Source organism: Antechinus flavipes, chromosome 1, assembly GCF_016432865.1.
Source record: "Antechinus flavipes isolate AdamAnt ecotype Samford, QLD, Australia chromosome 1, AdamAnt_v2, whole genome shotgun sequence".
Classification (NCBI taxonomy): Eukaryota; Metazoa; Chordata; class Mammalia; order Dasyuromorphia; family Dasyuridae; genus Antechinus; species Antechinus flavipes.
The window spans coordinates 640,985,031-641,005,228 of NC_067398.1; the positions used below are offsets into that span (position 1 = coordinate 640,985,031).

At 41.6% G+C, this 20,198-nt stretch overlaps 1 protein-coding gene across 1 annotated transcript in view; it reads right to left on the reverse strand.

The window, feature by feature from the left end:
* Nucleotides 1-6,785: 6,785 nt before the first annotated feature.
* The window catches only part of GPR20 (G protein-coupled receptor 20), a 44,215-nt gene continuing 30,802 nt past the window's right edge, over nucleotides 6,786-20,198 (reverse strand). Inside the window, exon 2 of the mRNA XM_051971160.1 lies at nucleotides 6,786-11,888. Within this exon, the coding sequence (XP_051827120.1) occupies nucleotides 10,821-11,873 (1,053 nt within the window). The 5' untranslated portion in view covers nucleotides 11,874-11,888 and the 3' untranslated portion in view covers nucleotides 6,786-10,820. The remainder of the gene's footprint in view (nucleotides 11,889-20,198) is intronic.

Below are 20,198 nucleotides of genomic sequence, written 5' to 3' on the forward strand. Positions count from 1 at the left end.
TTCTTCTTGCCAATCTATCTTTTTTCCTTCCCAAATCTCTGTACCACTTTGCCAGCTCGAACCTCTCTGAAAAGTGCCAGGATGGAGAGGAAGGGGCATGAGCCAGGGAATCCCAAGACCAGGGTCATACTCCTAACTGATTCTGATGCCATGTGAGAATTTGGGGAAATTCCTTCTGTTTTTGGCCCTCAATTTCCTCCCCTGCCAAATGAAGGAATTGGACTAAGTGATCTCTAAGCGCCTTTCTGAATGTGGGAGTCTGTGATTAGAAAATTCTGGGAATCAAGGGCAGAAGGAGCGAGATTTCTCCCTCTCTGTCTCTTCTTCCTCCTCTGGACTTGCTCATGGTCCTTCAGTCTCCAGGCCCCTTGCCAGCTCTAGCCTCAGGGTGTCAGAATCCTACAGAAAGCAGGAACTTCCCTCAAGGGGGTTGACCCTGTAATTTCCTGCTCTTAATTTCCTGCTCTCTATCTAAACACCCTCCTGCAAATATTTACCTCTGGCTCTGACAGGTGCTGGTGAATGGCAGACTCTGGGATGGCTGCCCTCCCTGCCCCATCCTGTCCTGACAGGGCGACTAAGGCCAAGAGGAAGCATCTTCCTCTCTGACAAACTTCCCAGGGAACCTGGGAACCTTCAGTCTGGAGGAAGGAGAAAGGAATACATGCTTATTAAGGACCCACTATGTGCCAGGCACTGTGTTAAGCACTTTATAAATGTCATCTGCACAATTGTGTGACTCTCGATGAGTCACTAAACTCTGTCTCTGTTCCCTCATCTGTAAAATGAGCTAGAAAAAATAATGGCAAACTACTCCAGCATCTTTGCCAAGAAAACCCCAAGCAGAATCACAAAGAGCTTTTTTTTTTTTTTTTAAACATCTACATGTATGTCTGCACAATAACTCTGTGAGATAGGTATATATTCTGGGAACAGACTGATGCATTAGCATGCACACGGAACTGCTGGTCAGGAGATCTGGATCCCAGTTTTCCCAAAGGAGGCATTCAATATATGTTTGCTGACTGAGCTTGGCCCAGAGAGAGTTAGTAATCTTCAGAAGAGGGAAGTGATAGGGAGTTAGTCTTGTCTGTGGAGTAATCAGTGGGATGAATTAGAAAGAATAAAGAGTATTGTTATTGTTGTTTGAGTTATTTCAATTATGTCCTATTTTTTGTGACCCCTTTTGGGGTTTCTTCCATTAGCAAAGATAGTGGAGTGGTTTGTCATTTCCTTCTCCAGCTCATTTTACAGATGAGGAAACTGAGGCAAACGTGATTAAGGGGATCTTCCTCTTCCAGGATCACATAGCTGCAGCTAATAAGTGTCAAACTGAAAATTGAGTACTATTCTGGTTTAATTATCTACTTTCTAAAGGCTTTTTTTTTTAAAACAGGTTCCGACTTGGGATGGGAAGAGTTTAAGATAAAAAATGTATAGTTCAGGAACTGGAAGAAGCTTCATAAATGACAGGCTGAAGGATGTACTTGAAAGTGCTTTCTCCTGTTGTTCTTCACATTTTCTTTCCATCTCTTAGGCTCTCTTTACATAGAATCAGTATTGGGAGCAAATCAATCTTGTAAATGGCCTAATAGTCTGAAAACCTATTTCAGTAATTATGTGCTTTTGAAATTGGAAAATCCTTCAACTTAAAATTTAGCTTTTTATGTCTACCATTAACAAGCACTGATACTAGTCATAATTCTCAGAGAAGTGGTTTCATTTCCTAGAACTTCTTGTTCTAGAGTAGATCCATTGCTGGCTCAAATTTCTATTATAATCATAATAATATATTATAGAAGGGTGAATCAAATGTATAACTTACAGTTATAAGCAAACATGGTCATAATAGTACATTATTGAAGGGAGAATCAAATGTATAACTTAAAATTATAAACAAATGAAATTGTATAATTGAAGTGGGTACCAACTAAAATAATAGCTTTAGATTTAGGTCCATCTTTATTAATCATGAAATAAAAAATATGAATTGAGTAAAAAAAATCTTCCTGGACTGGTACTTGTGGTTGGGACAGTGATGACAGAGATCTGGTAGATGTTAGATGCCTAAAGGCCGATAATTCTGAGTCAGAGGAGGAATGAGGTGGAACAGAATCAGAGCCAGAAAATGTGTATCTAAGCACTGGAAATACAAAAAGAGGCAAAAGTTAGTTCCTGACCTAAAAAAGCTTACAATCTGTTGGGGAAAAAAGCATGCAGATAAATCTATAAAAACAAACTACTGAACAGGAAAAATAGGAAATAATAGAGGGAAGGTGCTGCAATTAAGAAGAATTGGGGAAGGCTTCCTGTAGAAGGTGACATTTGAATGGAGACTTAAAAGAAGGCAGGGAGGTCAGTGGTTGGGCCAGAGGATGGAGACTATTCCAGGTATGGAGAGAACAGAGCAGAAATGAAGAATCTTGTTTCTGGAACAGCCAACAGGCCAGATTAGATTGGAGAGTATATGATGGGGAGTAAGGTGTAAGAATCCTAGAAAGGTAGGAAAGAGTTAAGTTATGAAGGGCTTTGAATGCCAAATAGAGCATTTTGTATTTGCTTTTAGAGGCAATAGGAAGCCAGAGTTTATTGAGTAGGAGTGTGAGATGGGCTGAATTTTGCTTTAAGACCCATCTTTTTAAACTGTGATTTATTTTATTTTATTTTTTAAATTTTATTTTATTTAATAATAACTTTGTATTGACAGAATCAATGCCAGGATAATTTTTTTTTACAACATTATCCCTTGCTAAACTGTGATTTATGACCCCATTTGATCTCATGACTGAATGAATGGATTGTGACATTATGATTTATTATCAGTAAATCAATATTATCAGTAAATAAATCAGTAAATTTGATTTGTATATCTATTTTATAGATCTATATACCTGGGATCACATAAAAATTTCCCAAGAGAAAAGGAACCAACAATGGAAAAAGTTTAAGAAACCTTGCTTTAAAAAAGTCACTTTAATGGCTGAATGGAGGGTAGATTGGAGTGGGGAGAAACTTGAAGGGAGGCAGGCCCTCTAACAGTTATTGTAATAATAAAAAATGAAATGATGAGACCCTGTACCTAAGTGATGGTGGCACAGGGAGGACAGAAGCGTGTATCTGAAAGATGTTGTACAGGTAAAATCCACAGGCCTTAGAAACAAGAAATGAGAGATAGTTAGAAATGCAGAATGACTCCCAGGTTGAGCCTGAGGCACTGGGAGGATGGAAGGTAGGAAATCTGGAAGATAGGAAGCAGGGTGCATTTAGGGGGAAAATAATGAATGTATTCCTGACTGTATCCCGAGAGCTACATTAGAGCCAGGATCCCTTCCTCCTTATTACGGTAGAAGTATTGATGGAGATGGAGGGTAAGAAAGGGTCATTTCAGCAGCTCCAAATACTGTTTGGGGACTTAAGAAGCAGCAGATTTTCTAGAGGAAGAAAGCGTTGAATGCTTCACTGTCCATGATTTGAGAGGGGGAGACAACTATTGTATGTTTCTGGGACAAATATTTTTATTTAGAAACCAAGGTAAGGATGATACAAATAGACAACCATTGCACTTCAGGTGCCATAAGACACAAGATGGTCAATATTTCTTTTATGAAGTTCAGAGGCATCTAGCCAGTAGGTGCGTTGGGGGCTGTGTTCTGGATAGGAGATAGGAAGAATAGAGATCTCCAGGGAGGCCCCATGAGGTCTCAGATCCTTAAAGTGAAGCCATTTGAGCCTGCTCACAAACTCCCTCTTTTTTTGGATAGGAGTTAGGTTTTTTACTTTATTAACTCAGGCACCAGGCTTTTCTCTTCCCTATGCCTTCCACCTCTGTGGAGAACTTTTGTAATTTCTTTTTCTGAGACCAGTCCTTAAGTATTGAGGCCCAAGATGAGTCTTGGTACTTTCAAGTCCAAAGTCATCAGGGAATAAAGCAGCTACAACTCCAATATATGACTAGGGGAGGAGAGGTAAAGTGTTCTGTCTGCCCAGGGAGAGAGATAAGCCTCTCAATGTCAGATGATGCTATATAGAAATCTCTTTAGCATGGAATAGCCAGAGGAAAGTCTGGGATTTTTTTTTCAGCAGCTTAAAGCAGATTTGTTTTATATTTTTAATTAAATAAACATTTTTCTGAAATCACTGTCACTTTCCAAATAGTCTTCACTCCCTCCCCTCATGGAATCCTTTCTGTAAATAAATACAGAAAATTTCTTTGTTTGACAATGTATGCCTTATGCTGTAACTATAGTCTGCCATGTCTCTGCTGAGAGGAAGGAGTTGAAATAGAAGTTGAAGAAGGAATCTTCAAAGGAAAAGACTTGGGGAAACTTAGGTGGTGCAGTGGAGAGTGCATTAGCCCTCTAGTTGGAAGGAATCAAATTCAAATCTGGTCTCAACACTTACTTATTTGGCAAGTCACTTAACTCTGTGTCTAAAAGACAACATCCCTCCCCCCCAAAAGAAAGAAAAAACTTAGAATTTGAAGGAGCAACTTCATCTATTCTTGGGTTCTTTCTTTTTAGCTGAGGTAACTGGGATTAAGGGACTTGTTCAGGGTTACATAGTTAGTGGGTGTTAAGTGTCTGAGGCTGGATTTGAATTCAGGTCCTCCTGACTGCAGGGCTGGTGCTCTATTCATGTGCCTTCTAGCTATCCCCATTCCTGGGTTCTTAACATTTTGTTTGTATGTGTGTATGTGTGTGTGAGATGATCTTTTTGTCAGTCTGGGGAGAACTATGGACTCCTCAGAATAATGGTTTGTTATCTATATTCATAGGAAATGGCAAATTTCAGTTAGAGATGAGTGAAACTAAAGATGTAATTTTTCTTCCTCCAATTTCACCAATTACCTGCGATCTATACAGATCTATACAATCCATCGAGGAATCAAATGCAAGAACTCCTCATCTAGTTAAGTTACAATGGGTAGAGAGAGTAAGGGGGAAAAAAAGATATACCAAAGGCTTATCATAAGATGTAGGATGCTCAACATCAGAAAATAGTAGGCTGTGAAAGAGAGAAACTCAAGTTAGAAAAGAGTTAATTGAAAAGCTATGATGGACAAAATAGAGTTCACCTATATAAAAACATGGAATGTGTTTAAAAATTCTGTATATAAGTGTAAGTGTAAGTGTAAGAACCACTGTGGGAACTTCATAAAGTTCATTATGGCTGCTGGTGGTAAAGAGATGGGGAGAGATAATTCTGGATAATCCTCTCTCTGGGACCCCGCTAGATCCTGCAGAGCTATAAGATATAGTCTCTATAAGTTGTGATTACTTATCAAGCTTTAGAAGCCAATAAGTTAAGTCAACAATCACTTATTAAGCACCTACTAAGTGCTGGGTAATGTGCTATTGGGGATGTTCTCCTGGAACTAGTCACCAGATGAGTAGGCAGGACCAGTCTAGGAGTAGAGTACTTGGTATATAGAGTATAGATGGAGAAGTAGCCTTGTTTTTGGAGTAAGTGGATGGGAAGGTGATTGAAAGGCAGAGAAGAAAGTGAGGGAACTTAGCATGAAAGCTAGGAGAGTTTGAATCAGCGCATTAGGGTTTGTGGGGACATCTCTGGGAACTGGAAGATGTTTCTGATTTGGATACCCAGATGTTTGTGGGATCTCTCTTCCAAGGAGGATTTGGGTTGCTCAGTAGAATAAACCTAAATCTAGTAAGATTTGGGAGAGTGAGAACTGATGAAATCAGGGGAGGTGGGAATCCAGCACACCTTTAGGTTAGCAAGAACGAGTGCTCACTGGGTCCTAATGTCAGCTCCTACAGAATAACTCCACTTTGGGGGATAGTAACGCCAGAGCCCTGGCAAATGTGAAATATCTGAGGCACAATTCTGAGATCCTACGAGTCTCCAAATATGGAAAGAGACCACTTATCATACTAGGAAGGGGAGACAATAGGGAGAAAATCCAGAGCCAAAGCATCTGGATATATGGGAGAATGAGTCTGTGAGAGGAAGGACTCCCCCATATCTAGGATTCTATATTCTAAGGTCCCTTTCAGCTGACATTCATATGACATTCCATATATTAAGGCATGAGTGCACTCACTGTGACGTTGTAGAAAGAGCATTGGATTTGAGATCAGAGGGATAGGGTTCTGTGACTTTCAAATAAATCATCTCAGATTGACCTTCTGTAAACTGAGGGAACTGGATCTTCCAAGTCTAAATTTATAATCTTTTCCCAGTTCTGGCATCCTAAATTCTAAAGTTTTTCCAAATGACATATTCTAGTCTTTCCATGTGATTGATACATACATACATACATACATGTTTGTGTGATTATGTCTGACCTTATGCACATCTCTAAAAGCATTTAAGTATATATGTATGTGTATATATATATACACATATAGATACATATGTCTCTATATATGTATCTCTCTGTCTGTATATAGATACATATATTTACATACATGTACCTATATCTATAGCCCTATCTATTTATTTATAAATTATATATATAATTTAAATATATTAAATAAAATAAAATAAAAAATATATATATAAATTATAAATAGATAGATATAGGTATATTTGAGAGTATGATTCCCAGGCCATGAGCAGATGTGTGGGAATGTCTGTGTGCCCAGACCTATTTGGGAGGGTGTCCAAGGTAGGCTGGTCTCCTCCCCTCTGCTCTCCCCACCACCTGGGGCCTCCCTGGGTCACAGCGACCTGGTCACACTCCAGAAACAACCTACTGTTCCCCGGGGCCTGCTGAGCCTAGTCCAGTGGATCTGCCCAGAGCTCTAGAAGTGGAGGCCACTCAGTCAGAATAAACAGCTTTAATTCAGGACGTCTCATTACAGGAATTGTTTACATCTGATATAAATACACATGACATTTTCTTCTACTAAAAAAAATAGTTTGGGGATTGGGGGGAGGGTGGTGGTTTGCAAATATTTGTCACCTTCTGGCCTAGTGGAAAGAGCCCTGGCTAGTCGGGGCCTCTGGAGACTCCGATTCTGTCCTTGCTGGGTTACCCCCTAAAAATCATTTCCTCTCTCTAGGCGTCTCTTTCCACTTTGGTAAAATAAGTGTTCAAATCAACTCAACAAACATGACTTACTATGCTAAGTATGGTGAGGGACTGTGCTGGGAACTGGGGAATACAAAAACAGGAACAAAATCACCTCTGCCTGAGGATATCGTGTTCTCCCAAGGGGTACAACCTGGACACAAATAAGTAAATGCAACATACATACACCAAGAGATCTAAGACATTTTCAGTAAGGAGAGAACACTAGGTCTAGATTGGGAAAGACCTTGCTCAGGACTTGGAACACCAGCAAGCTTGCGTCCCTGACCTCTCACCCTAGAGAAAGCCTTCACAGGCGAAAAGCTGTATCTTCCAGCCCATACCTAATACCTCTATCTTTACCCAGGCTTATGTCACAGACCAAGAAGCGGATGCTCCCGGTGATACTGAAGCAGGACAGCCTGGAAGATCTTCATCAACATCGCCAATTATTCCTTATTCCTATGGATTTGGGTCTTAGAGCTTCAGGGAGCCAGGAACATTCAGCTAAATAGTAGCATCTTTCCAGTTCAGGAGGTCTCCCACCTCTTACTCTGGATTCTCCTGGAAGCTCGTTTTAAGGATTAGGGGTGGACCTAAAAATATCCCAGAACTTCCTAAAGAAATATATCCAGGAAGTTTCTCTGCTTGGGCAATGCTTCCCTCAATAAGAGGGCAGGGAACTAAGCTGCTGGCCAGGGTCACTTCCCTAATTCTTCCTCTATCGTCTTTAACATTTTTCTCCTACAAATTGGAGTTGGAGGAATCAGCTCAAGGCACAGGGAGAAAATGCTCAAAGGTAGAACCAGCTTTACACATAGGAAGAATAGGTAGTCATCCTTCTGGTGGGAACTGGATGTTATTGAGAAAACTTCCTGCTTAAATACAGGGAGAACATTCTGATCTGAGCATCTCAAGTCAAAAAGGATTCTTAGACATTTAAGTTCCTGGACTAGCCTTGAAGTCTTTAGATAGTCCATCAACAAGCATTTGTTAAGTTTTTACTATATACCAGGTACTGTGCTCAGGGCCATGGGTACGAATCAAGGCAAAGCAGCCTTCCAATCCTTCAAGGAACTTCCATTCTAATGGAAGGAAACATATAATTTATATTTACAAGATGGATATAATGCAATGGAAGGTAATCTCAGAGAGAAAGCATTGCCGGGGGAAGAGGGAGCAATCAAAAGCTGAGAAAGGCCTCTTGCAGAAGGTGGGATGTGAATGGAATCTTAAAGGAAGCCCGGGCATGAAGGTGAGAAGGAGCATTCAAACATGGTGGTCAGCCATTGGGAAAGCATTGAGTTGGAAGGTGGGTTGTCCCATCTGAAGAAAAACAAAACATCTGAGCATGTTGATGCTGGAGTGGGAGTGGGAAGAAAATATCAAGACTAGAGAAGTAAGAACTAAAGAGGGGATATGGATATTTCTAAATATGAACTCTTCAGTGTCTCCATTTTGTCAAGGACCAACTAGCTTAGAACTCAGAACTATAGGACTTCAGAACAAGGACTCATAGACTTTGTCCAATCCAGGGCTTCTTCAATTTTTTCCACTTCCAACCCCTTTTCACTTGAGACCTTGGGTATACAGATATATAAAATAGGTATACAAATCAAACATTTATAAGTCACAATTTTACATTCAGTTACATGACCCCATATGGGTTTGCAACCCACAGTTTAAGAAACTTAGTCCAGTGCCCTCATTCTACACATGAGGAAACTGGGGTCCTAATTTATGATATGCTGAGAGTAATTAGGAGAGCCTGGATTTGAATCCAGGTCCTCTATACTTCATAGCTGGTGCTCTCTCCAATGCGCCACACCAGGTAATTCCTTTCTGACCTAGGAGGAACTTCTAAAGAGGTTACTGAATGAGTAGGATTTCTGGAATGATTTCTTAGGACCTCAGAGAAGGACGAGCTATTAGGACGTTCAAAAATTAGCTCTCAATAAACAGAACCATTGGTTTTTAGCAATGGGACTGTGACAAATTTAGGGGAGGGATTCAGCACTTCTTCCCTTCATCAATGAAGCATGATTTTTTTTTTTTTTTTTTTTTTTGGTGGTGGTGGTGGGGAGGCAGAGCTCATAGAATAAAAATTACTAATATTTAGATAGTACTTTAAGGTTTGCAAAATGCTTTAATATTTTTCCTTACTACAACTTTGTGAGGTCAGTGCTATTATTATTTTCATTTTACAGATGAGGAAACAGAGGCAGACAGAGGTTATGTCTCTTGCAAAGAGCCACATGGCTAATATCTGAAGCAGGATTTGAATTCAGGTTTTCCTGACTCCAGGTCCAGAATTCTATCTACTCTACTGCCTCCATGCTAGCAGCTAAGGCATGACCTATCTATATTCCAACTCAAAGGCTATATTTGCGGAGGCAGACTGGGAATGGAAATTCAAGCAATACTGCTTGAAGGAGGCAGGGTACTTTCAAAGTACCCTCTACCTATCCTGAACACAAAGAGATGTCTCTGATCCACTTTGGGCAGGCTCTAGATTAATCTCTGGACTAAGAGCTTTCCATCAGTACAGCTGGAGGTCCTCAGGTTCAGGAAAATGTCCCTGTTTAGTCTAAGTTTCTATGTATACCAAACATGTAAGTCAGAAATTCTAATTGGACACCCTACTTGGAACTCCCTCAGAAGTCTACTCTCCTTTTATTCAGGTGGGACACACATAGGAGACTCTGGTGTGGGGCTACCATCAGCAGTGGGAAGCTAATGCTTAAGATGAAGAGAGGTGATGATGTTTAGTGAAAGGATCCCTTGATTGAGAGCCAAATCCATCCTTAAGCAAATCACTTCTCTGCATGTTAGTTTCCTTCTCTAAAAACAATGGGGACAATTGACATCATTGTGCATTTATTAATCACTTTGTTCCCAGCTCCAGGGTAAGATCAGGATAGAGACCTTTTCCTGCAATCCTTCCAGTCTGTTTTAAAGCTCAGACAATGGACTAGATGGGAAAGTGTTTCTGAAAAGCTTCAGATCCTAGACCAATGTGAGGCTCAGGGGACGTCTGTATATATTCATCCTGAGGTGATCATGGATGGTATCTCCTCTATCCCTCTCCATTTGAGGCATCTTTTGTTTGCTCCTTTCTTACTTTGATTCTTCCCCCTTTCCTTTCTCTCCTCTTCTCCCACATTTCCCTCCCAAATCTCCCCTTCCTGTGCCTAAGACCTATGGGGGCAGACTGTACCCACATACCAAATTAGCCAAAATTAGGGAAATGCCTAGAACTAAAGAAATAATTGCTAACTAACCACTCAGTCACCAGAAAACACTATTTAGGGGAGGATCAGGTAACTAAATCTGATGTCCGTTTGCCCAGATGTGTCTGTAAAAATCTGATGACATACACATCACAGGCTGCTCTCACCCTCTCTACTCCCCCATGAGGTAGGAAGGTCAGACATTATCTTCCCCATTTGGTAGACGAGAAAATGAAGGCACACACAGTTAAGGGACTTGTGTGAGTTCACACACGGAGGCAGAGGCGGAATAGAGGTGGAAGCCCACCTGGAACCATCCTTAGAATGTCATCAGAGTCCCAGTGGAGTTGGAAAGAATATTTCTGAGCTCTTATGTGAGCTTAGAGCTCACGTGAGTCAAGACTTGATTTTATAGATGAGGAAACTTTTCATCTCCACCTGAGCGGAGACTCGACTAAGATCACACGGAGAGTCAGGAGCAGAGCAAAGTCCACGACTCCAATTCCAGGATTTTTCCGCGACACCTTGCGCGTTGTCCGGTCTCTCCCACGACCCGGCTACACTCGGGGCCCGTCGGTGGGAGCGCGGGGGCAGGGGACGATGGCGTTGTGGAGGGAGCCCTTGGAGCTCTTGTGCATGCTGATGACCTCCCCGCTGGTCTGCTCCGGCTCGCTTCTGCGGAAGAGGCCCCGGACGGTGGCCTGGAAGCTGTTGGTCACAAAGCAGTAGACGATGGGGTCCATGCAGCTGTTGAGGCTGCTGAGGGTGATGGTGACGTGGTAAGCCACCAGCCCCGCTTCTTTGGACACGGCTTGAGGACGGAGGGAGACGGCCAGCTGGCGCGCGTGGAACGGCGTGAAGCACACCAGAAAGATGATGAGCACCGAAAGGAGTAACTGGACGGCGCGCATTCGCCGCTCGCGGCTCTGGTGCATGAGGTTGGGCTTGGACAGAGCGCACATGATCCTCCCTGTGAAAAAGGTGATGACCACCAGAGGCAGGAAGTACTCAAAGACGGTCAAGGCGAAGAGGCGGCAGCAGGAGCCTCCCTGCACCGCCGCGGTGAGGACGGAGAAGGTCACCACCACGGCGAAGACCCAGATGAAGACGCAGATGCCTTTGGTACAGCTGGGGTTCCTCCATTTCCTCGAGGCCTCCAGCTGGACGATGGCCAGGTAACGGTCCACACAGATGCAGGTGAGAAAGAGAATGGAGCAGTACATGTTGACGAAGTAGCTGAAGACGTGCACCAGAGAGCAGTTGAGACAGTTCTGAGCCCCATAGTAGATGATGAACCTCGTGGGCAGTGACAGGCCCACCAGCAGGTCTGTCACCACCAGGTTGATGGTGTAGATGATGGAGGTGGTCTTAGTCTTTGTACGGAAGCAGAAGACGTAGAGGGCCAGGCTGTTGAGGGCCACGCCCACGAGGAAGATGGTCCCATTGACGGCCATCAGGGCCACCCACAGGCTGGGAAAGCTGTCGTGGAGCTCCTTGTCCAGGAGTGAGAAAGCGTAGAAGAACTGGCTCTCTTCCAGGCTGCTATTGGCTGGAGTTGTGGCGTTGGGACCGACAACAAGGGAGGATTCCTGAGGGGAGGAGGATGGCATGATGGCAACCAGCACCTGCAAAGAAAGCAATGAGATGGAGAGGAATATGAGCCCGCGGTGCAGATATCCTGGACCTAGTACGTGGCTAACGGGGCTTTGTCCCAAAGTGTCGATTTTTTTGTGAGGGATGCTCCTTCTTTAGTACTCCTCTGGCCTCTCAATTCTCCTCTAGCCTCTATATTATATAGCACAACTTAAGATCTCAATTACTGTGTTTCCCTTCTCATAAAGTTGCCTTCTCCCTCAACCCGTAGAACCCCTTTCCTGGCTTAAACTTTGCTCCCCCTCTCCACTGGCTTTGTTCAGCTGGAAGTACCATTAAAAAGCACCAGTGGCACAGTGGATACAGCACTGAACCCGGAAGTTAGGAGGTTTGAAGATTGTAATAGATGCTCAGAGCATTTTATGCAAAGGACTGAATAGAATGGGATGGGATTATTCCTGGGAAAGATAATAGTAGCACATTATAAATATGCTTAGGATTTAACATATATTTTAACATGTATAATATGTACAGAACTACTTGCCGTCTGGGGGAGGAGGTGGGAGGAAGGAGGAGAAAATTTGGAGCACAAGGTTTTGCAAAGGTCAATGTTGAAAAATTACCCATGCATATGTTTTGAAAATAAAAACTTTAATAAAATAATAAAAAGATAATAGCACATTTATCTGGTATTTTAAGATTTATTCCCAACAAATGAGAGAAGTAATTATTAGTCCTATTTTGTAGAGAGGGAAAATGATTTCAAATTTGGTCTCAAACACTTGCTAGTTGTGTGATGATCCTGGTCAACTCAACCCTGATTGACTCAATTCTTCCTCTCTCCCCCAAAACATCATATCCAACTGTTCCTTTTCTTTTTAATGGAGGAAGACACTGAGGCTCCAGAAAATGGAAGTTCAAGGTTATCCAAAGAATCATTGGTGGAAGTAAGACTAAAATCCAAGCCTAATGATTCCTAGTTCAATGAAAAAATAGTCCAGTTATGGATGTTAGTAGGCAACCAGCCGAGGTAGGATATACAGGATAATAAGAGTTCCTTAAAAATTGTAGGAAATTCAGTGTGGTGCAAGGAAAAGAGGGCAGGGTTTGAAATCAGTAAAACCTATATTCATTTTTTTTTGATTTTTAAAAAATAACTTTTTATTGATAGAACCCATGCCAGGGTAATTTTTTTTTACAGCATTATCCCTTGCATTCATTTCTGTTCCGATTTTTCCCCTCCCTCCCTCCACTCCCTCCCCTAGATGGCAAGCAGTCCTTTACATGTTGAATAGGTAAAACCTATATTCAAATACGACCTCTGAACTTAATTTCTCTCAATTTTTACATCTGTGAAATGAAGACAATAGCACCTGCCTTTATGGGATGTTATGAAAATCAAATAAGATAATGTTTATAAAAAGCTCTTTGCTGACCTTAAAATCCTATATGAATGCCAGTTGTTTTTATCTAATTAAATGTCATGATTTTACAGGTGAGGAAACTGAGGCCCAAGGGACTTACCCAATGTCATGTGACTAGTAAATGGCAGAGTGGGTGTCTGAACCCACAGCCAGACTCCAAAACATGAGCCTTTTCCACAATTACATAGCCTAGCTTCCTGCTGCTGGTGGGAAGCAAATGGGACAACTTGGCTCAAAACTCCTTTTTTCCTGCTTCCAAAGCTTACTAGCCATGTGACTGTGAGCATGTATATCATTCCTCTCAGCATCAGTTTACCTTTCTATAAAATAGGGATAATTACTTCTCTCATTTGTTGGGAATAAATCTTAAAATACCAGATAAATGTGTTACTACTATCTTTCTCCTGATTAATCCCATCTCACTCTGTTCAATCCTTTTCTTTAGAATCATAAAATGCTCTGAGGACACCTCTAGAGCATCTATTACAATCTTCAAAGCAGTCTTTTCCATAGCATCACAGGAATCCAATCTCTCATAAATCAGCCCATTCCATTGTTGGACAGTTCTGAGGGTTACCTCCTTTTAACTTCCATTTTGTTGCCAAGTGGCTCAGTGAGAAAAGTAATAGACTAGAATTTAGGAAGATCTGAAATCACACTTTCTCCTTGTGTGACCCTGAGCAAATTACAGGAGTCTTTGCTTCCCTCACTTTCCTCATCTGCAAAATGGGAATAATAATAATAGCACCTTCCCTTTCCCCAGGATTGTTGTGAGAATCAAATGAGATCATAGTTGTAAAAAATCTTTGTGAACTTATATAAATATTATATCAACTATTGATTCTGCCCTCTGGGGCCAAACAGAATAAGAATATCTCTGATATTAACTGATATAATATCCATACCAAATGATGACACAATTTAAAATTTAAATTCTCTCCCTAGCCTTGTCCCAAACTCCCACTACACATATTTCACAAATCAGCAACTGTGACTCAGAGAGATAGTGACTTGTCTGAAGTCAGATAATTTTGGGGGGCTGAAATGAGACCACAACTCAGGGCGATGACCGTTCTGTTGCACTCTGTGGGCCATGTGGAATATGATGTTCATTTCTGGGTGCCATGTTTAAGGAGAGACATTGACAAACTGGAATCGGTCCAGAGAAACAAGTTCAGGGTGAGAAGGGGACCGAAAACCCTGCCATATAAGGATAACTTGGAGGAACTAAAAATGTTTATCCTTGATAAGCTAAGAGAGAACCGATAAGGCTATTCTTGTACCTGAAAGGGGGTGAGGAGGAAGAAGGATTAGGATTATTCTGCTTGGTCTCAGAGGGGCAGTGGGGAGAGGAGTCAGATCAATTTTCAATATAATTCAATTTAAGAAGTATTTATTAAGTAGCCACTACAGGCTTTGGGCTTAGATGCTGGGAACATTTGTAAGGGACACCTCTCAATGTCTCCAGAGAGGATTTTTGTTCAGGTAAGATTTAAGGTCAGATGCTCTGAGTTCCAATTCTAAGATTCTGGGAGAGATTCTTCATTCCTTTGGTCAAGGGAGTCCACAATGGGGGAGCCATGCCTAAGGCTGGGGGGTTCACAGCGCAGACCTTGTCAGATGGAATGACAGCCTCAGCTGAGAAGAATCCAGGGCCATGTTCCCAGACAGCCTGGGTGTCATTCAAATAAACACCAGGGCTTCCATCTCCCAGCACCCCACCCCCTGGGTCTAAATCCCTGCAGCAGCTGGGCCTGAAGTTGTCCAGTTCCTCCTGGCTTCTCCTGGACCCTCCCCAGAGTCTCTGCCTCCTGCCCAGAGAATGGCTTTGAGCTCTGTTTACATTGCTGCCTGATGGTGTTTAAGCCCCCTCCTGTGATCGCTTGTTTTATTTATAAACTAAGGGTTAAATCAGAACCTTCACTGCTGCAGGGACCTGGCTGGCTCAGTTCAGCCAAATAAGGAGATTTTTTTGCTTTTTCGGGGAGAAATCATAGAGGATTCTGGGGAAGGAGTGAATTCAGGGTCTCCTCTGCCTTTCTTCAGGGAAGCCTGGCTGAGGAGGGGGAGGAAGAGAGGCTAATTCCCTGAAGAGGCAGCCCTGGTGGGCCCTCTGCTTTCCCCAGGTAGGTGGTCTGGGAAAATCACAGAATCTTCAACCTGGAAAGGACCTCACAGGGGGATCATTTACAAGGATTAATACTGGTTTTTGCTTGAAGACCTCCAATGTTAGGAAACTCAGTCCATTCCATTAAAAGGCTCTATTGAGAAGGGACTAAAGAAAGGGGAAAATAAGGACTAGGGGAGTTTCAACTTTTCCTTCAAAGGGGGTCAACTTTAGTGCCACATACTTTAGAAAATATTTCTGAACTCTTGAGTGAAGATCTGGATGGGAATCTTATTCTGGTCCGGGGGGATTTGTGATTAACTATCTTTTAGTGCAGCCTTGGAGAACAATGGAGCTCACGAATGCCACAGTGTTTCTGAAATAGGAGACTTATAAAAACAGGGACTGTGCTGGAGTGGAACCACTGCCACTTAATAGCTAAGGGACCTTTCAATGCTCCCAGGACAATTTTTCTCAATTATGGATCAGTTGATCGCTGATCTATTTTGGCAGAGAGAGTATCTTCTTCATTGGGAGTTTCTTGCATCGCAGGTCCAGTCCAAAATGAGGAGCAAGATAATTGGAATTGTCAAATTGAAGTCCTGGGCCTGAATATGAGTTCCACTACTTATTAACTGTGGCTTTGGACAATTTCTCTTAATTTATGTAGCCACAGGTTTCTCTCCAGATGGTCCCTCCTAACTCTAACATTCCATGAGATGCAATGAAATAATTGTTGCTGCTATTATCATTGTTATTACTTTCATATCATTCCCCTAGTGGCTCCCTATTTCCTAGTCCAGTAGATACAAGCTCCTCATTTTGGTATTCAATTTCTTCTTCAGTTTGACCTAAACCAAGCTCTCTCTCTCTCTTTAGCTTCCACAATTTCTCTACAAGAATATTCTACTCTAGACAGACTGGTCTTGTCTCCTGCAACCCATAAGCTCATTTCTAGCCTCTGAGTTTTGAATCATTCTGTTTCCCTGGACCTCAATTTCATTTTATCTACACTGAAGTTGAGGGTGTGTATAGAATATGTAATCTCTGTGGCCTTTTCCAAATCTTATATAGTTATCCCTTCCACATTGCAGGGGTTAGGGATATGGTGCTCCCACGATCTGGAAAATCTGTGTAAGATTATTTGGCCTTCCCTTCATAGCAGATAAGTCTGAATTATTATGTTATTAAAAGATAGAATATACATAATGTTTTAACACAATAACTATACACATTTTATTCATTTCTGAGTTTCTAAACATTTTCTGTGTCATGTGCTGGCCTTTGAACGTTGTCTGCAACTTCTGCAAATCTCCCTAAAAATTCCCAATTAAATTCTTAGGCCAATCCCGAGATATATCTAAACCTCGATGGGGAAAGTTGTGATGTGGAGTGGTACCTGCCTTCTTTCCTCCAAGCCATCTCTTACCTATTCTTTTTTTGGGGGAGAGGGGAAGGAAATGAGATTAGGTGATTTGCCCAGGGTCACACAGCTAGTAAGTACCAAAGGCTGGATTTGAACTCAGGTCTTTATCCACTGTATCACTGAACATCACCTAGCTGCCCCCTTTTCCTCAAGGTGCAGTCTAAAGTCACTTTCTCCAAGAAATTTTCCCAATTTAATCCTTATCCACAAAGTCATCCTTCCATTCCTTGAAATTACCTAGCCAGTTATATATCTTTCACATTTGTTGATATGGTGTTTTGAATTTGTCTCTTTTCTCATTTCCGCTGACAAGTCCAAAAGACAGAAACCATATCTTTTCCAACTTTTTTATATCCCTTTAGTGCCAAATATAGAGTTGACTACACAATTTAATTCGATTTTGTATCTGGGTCTTAGGCAAGGACCTTAATTTCTGAAAACTTCTTGTCACCTTCAGCATCAAGCCCAGAGTTTTGCTTTCAGTAGGTGATTGAGAAATGGCTGTGAATGAGAACATCTCCCTCTTCTTTCACAGAGAGAGAACTGAGGACTAAAGAACAAAAATTTGCCCCAAATCACCTGGCTAGTGGGCTTTGACTGAACCAGGCAAGATTATCAAGTAGGAGGGCTCTCTAGTTTCAGCTTCTGAGTTCTCACCATTATACTGTACTGCCTCTCACATCACCAAAGAGTTTTTAGTTTCCCTAGGGGTATAGCATGGATGCAGATAGATGTCCATGTAGAATGTCAGAGAAAAAAGGGGAGACCCAGAGAAAGAAAATCTGAAATCTGAAAATGTAAAGCAGTCACCAAGTGTTTGCTGGATTAAAAAAAAAAAAACCAAACATGATAAATCTTTCTCAGTCACTTGGCTGAACCTTGACCTTGGTGAGAGATTGATTTCTGATCTTGACATTACTTTGTAATCTTGATGACAGGCAATCCTAACTATGGTTCCAGACTGAGCCTTTGCCCTGATATCAGACTGAGCCGAGTCCAGACCTAGTATTAAAGAATAAACCTTAACTGTGACCATAACTACACAGACTGAGGAGTTCTGACCTTGATATGAAGGGGAAGAGAAAAAAATAATCCTTAAGCAGCTATAACCGCTTTGGATGCTAGATGGCACAGTGGATAAAACACCAGGTCTGTAATTGGGAAAATTCATCTTTCTGAGTTCAAATCTGGACTCAGATTTAATAGTGTGTGATTGGGCAAGTCACTTTGCCCAACCTGTCTCAGTTTCCTTATCCTGGAGAAGGGAATGGCAAATCCCTCTAGTCTCTTTGCCAAGAAAACTCAAATGGAATCATGACGAGTCAGACATGACTGAAAAAATGATATATCTGAGTTTTATAAATATTACCCCATTTGATTTTCACAAAACCCTGGAAGGTAGGTACTATTATAATCCCCATTTTACAGCTGAAGAAACTGAAGCAGGCAGGAATTAGGGGTCACAAAACTAGTAAGTATCTGAGGCCATTTTTGAACTCAGTTTTTCTGATTATAAGCTCAGAATCCTATCACTGCACCACCTAACTGCTTCTAAAAGACAGAGACTTTAACCTGAGCTCTAAAATAGAGCAAACCAAGCCCAGTTTTTCTGTGTCTTCCTCTATGGGTGTCTCTTTTTGTACGTCTGAGTTTCAGCCTCCCCCACTTTCTCTCTGTCTCTGTCTTTATATCTCTGTCTCTGTCTCTCAGTCTCTTTCTCTTTCTCTCTCTTCTATCTTCCCTTCCCAAGTCTCTAAATATAGCCTTGGTATTGGCATTTGGGGAAAGTAAAAAGAGAATTTGCCATCTCCTTGTTCAGAGTCCAGGACTGCTTCCCAGTCACTTGGCCACTTGCCAAAACTTGTCTGAGATTTATGATGTGTTGAAAAATGCTTCTTCTCCATGATCTTCACCAACCCCTTTCCCTTTCTAGGGCAGTTTCTCTCAGTTTTAGGGTGTGGTTAGTGAAGAGATTCCTAAATAATCATAGGGATTTTAAAAGAGTTTGAGTAATATGAGAGGGAAGAGAACAGGAGAATTGGGGGAACTCTAAGTCTGAAAAGACCAAGACCTGTTGTGAAAGACCCCTTAAGGTCCGAAGAGGTGACAACTTCTGACACAGCTTTTGGTCTACAGGACAAATTTTGCCCTAGATCTCAGGGAGCCCCTCCACTATCTCCAAGTGCAAAAGTCACCTCCATCTGGATGTTCTAGTAACTCAACACATCCAAAACTAAACTCATCACCTGTCCCTCCAAACCTGGCCCTTTTTCTTTCCCTTCCTCTAAATAAGGGGAAAGAGACAGAATGACATAGTAGATAGAATGCTGAACTTGGAGTTGGAGGACTCTTGCTTTTAATATTTACCACCTATATGACTCTTTGCAACTTTCCATTCTGTCATCTGTAATGAGGTTAGACTAGAGAGACTCCAAGATCCATCCCTTATCAGTCCTAATTCCATCACTCTATGCACCTATAATCCTAAGACCCTCCCAATGACCCAGAGAATTATTTTTGAATCTTGCCTCTTCCTCCCTCCCTACATCCAATGAGCCACTAAGTAGAAGGAAAAGTGGTGAGTTGGAAAAATCACTGGTTGTGGAGTTAGAAAACCTTGGTTCAAATCCAGACTATACCACTTCCTCCCTGGGTAAGATTCAGCAAGTCAGGACCTCTTCTGAGACTGGTCCACGATGAATTTCCTTATCTGTAAAGTGAGGGGGTTGGATCCCAGGATCTCTAAGTTTCTTTCTAAATCTACGACTCTATGATCCTTATTGCACGATACTATGTATCTTTCATTTCTTGAATCTATGATTTTATGGCTATATGGAGCTCCCTAAGGAAGACCTCCCTCCCCATGAATACAGATCTACAACCATTTGGTCTGCATATTACGGTCTTAGAGGATTGTCTGAGGCATTGGAAGGAAAGGGAACTTGTCCAAGATTATAAAGCCAATAAATGCCCCTCAGAAGGGGGATTTAAACCATCTATTCATTAGGCCATGTTTATCATATGTATCATACTGTTCATATATATATTTCACACATTTAAATGTATAAATGTCTGTATAGATATGTCTGAATATATATGTATCTGAATATATATATGTCCTCTCACTCTATATTAAATTGTTAGTTCCTTGAAGGGCCGGATAGTGTCCTTTTTATCATTGTATCCAATATTGGAGACAGTAATTTATACCTAAAAGTTAAGCCATTTTTTAGTAATGTCTGATTCTCTATGACTCCATTTGAGGTTTTCTTGGCAGAGATGATGGACCGGTTTGCCATTTCCTTCTCCAGCCCATTTTACTGAGACAAACAGGGTTATGTGACTTGCCTAGGGTTATACCGCTAGTAAGTGCCTGAAATCAGAT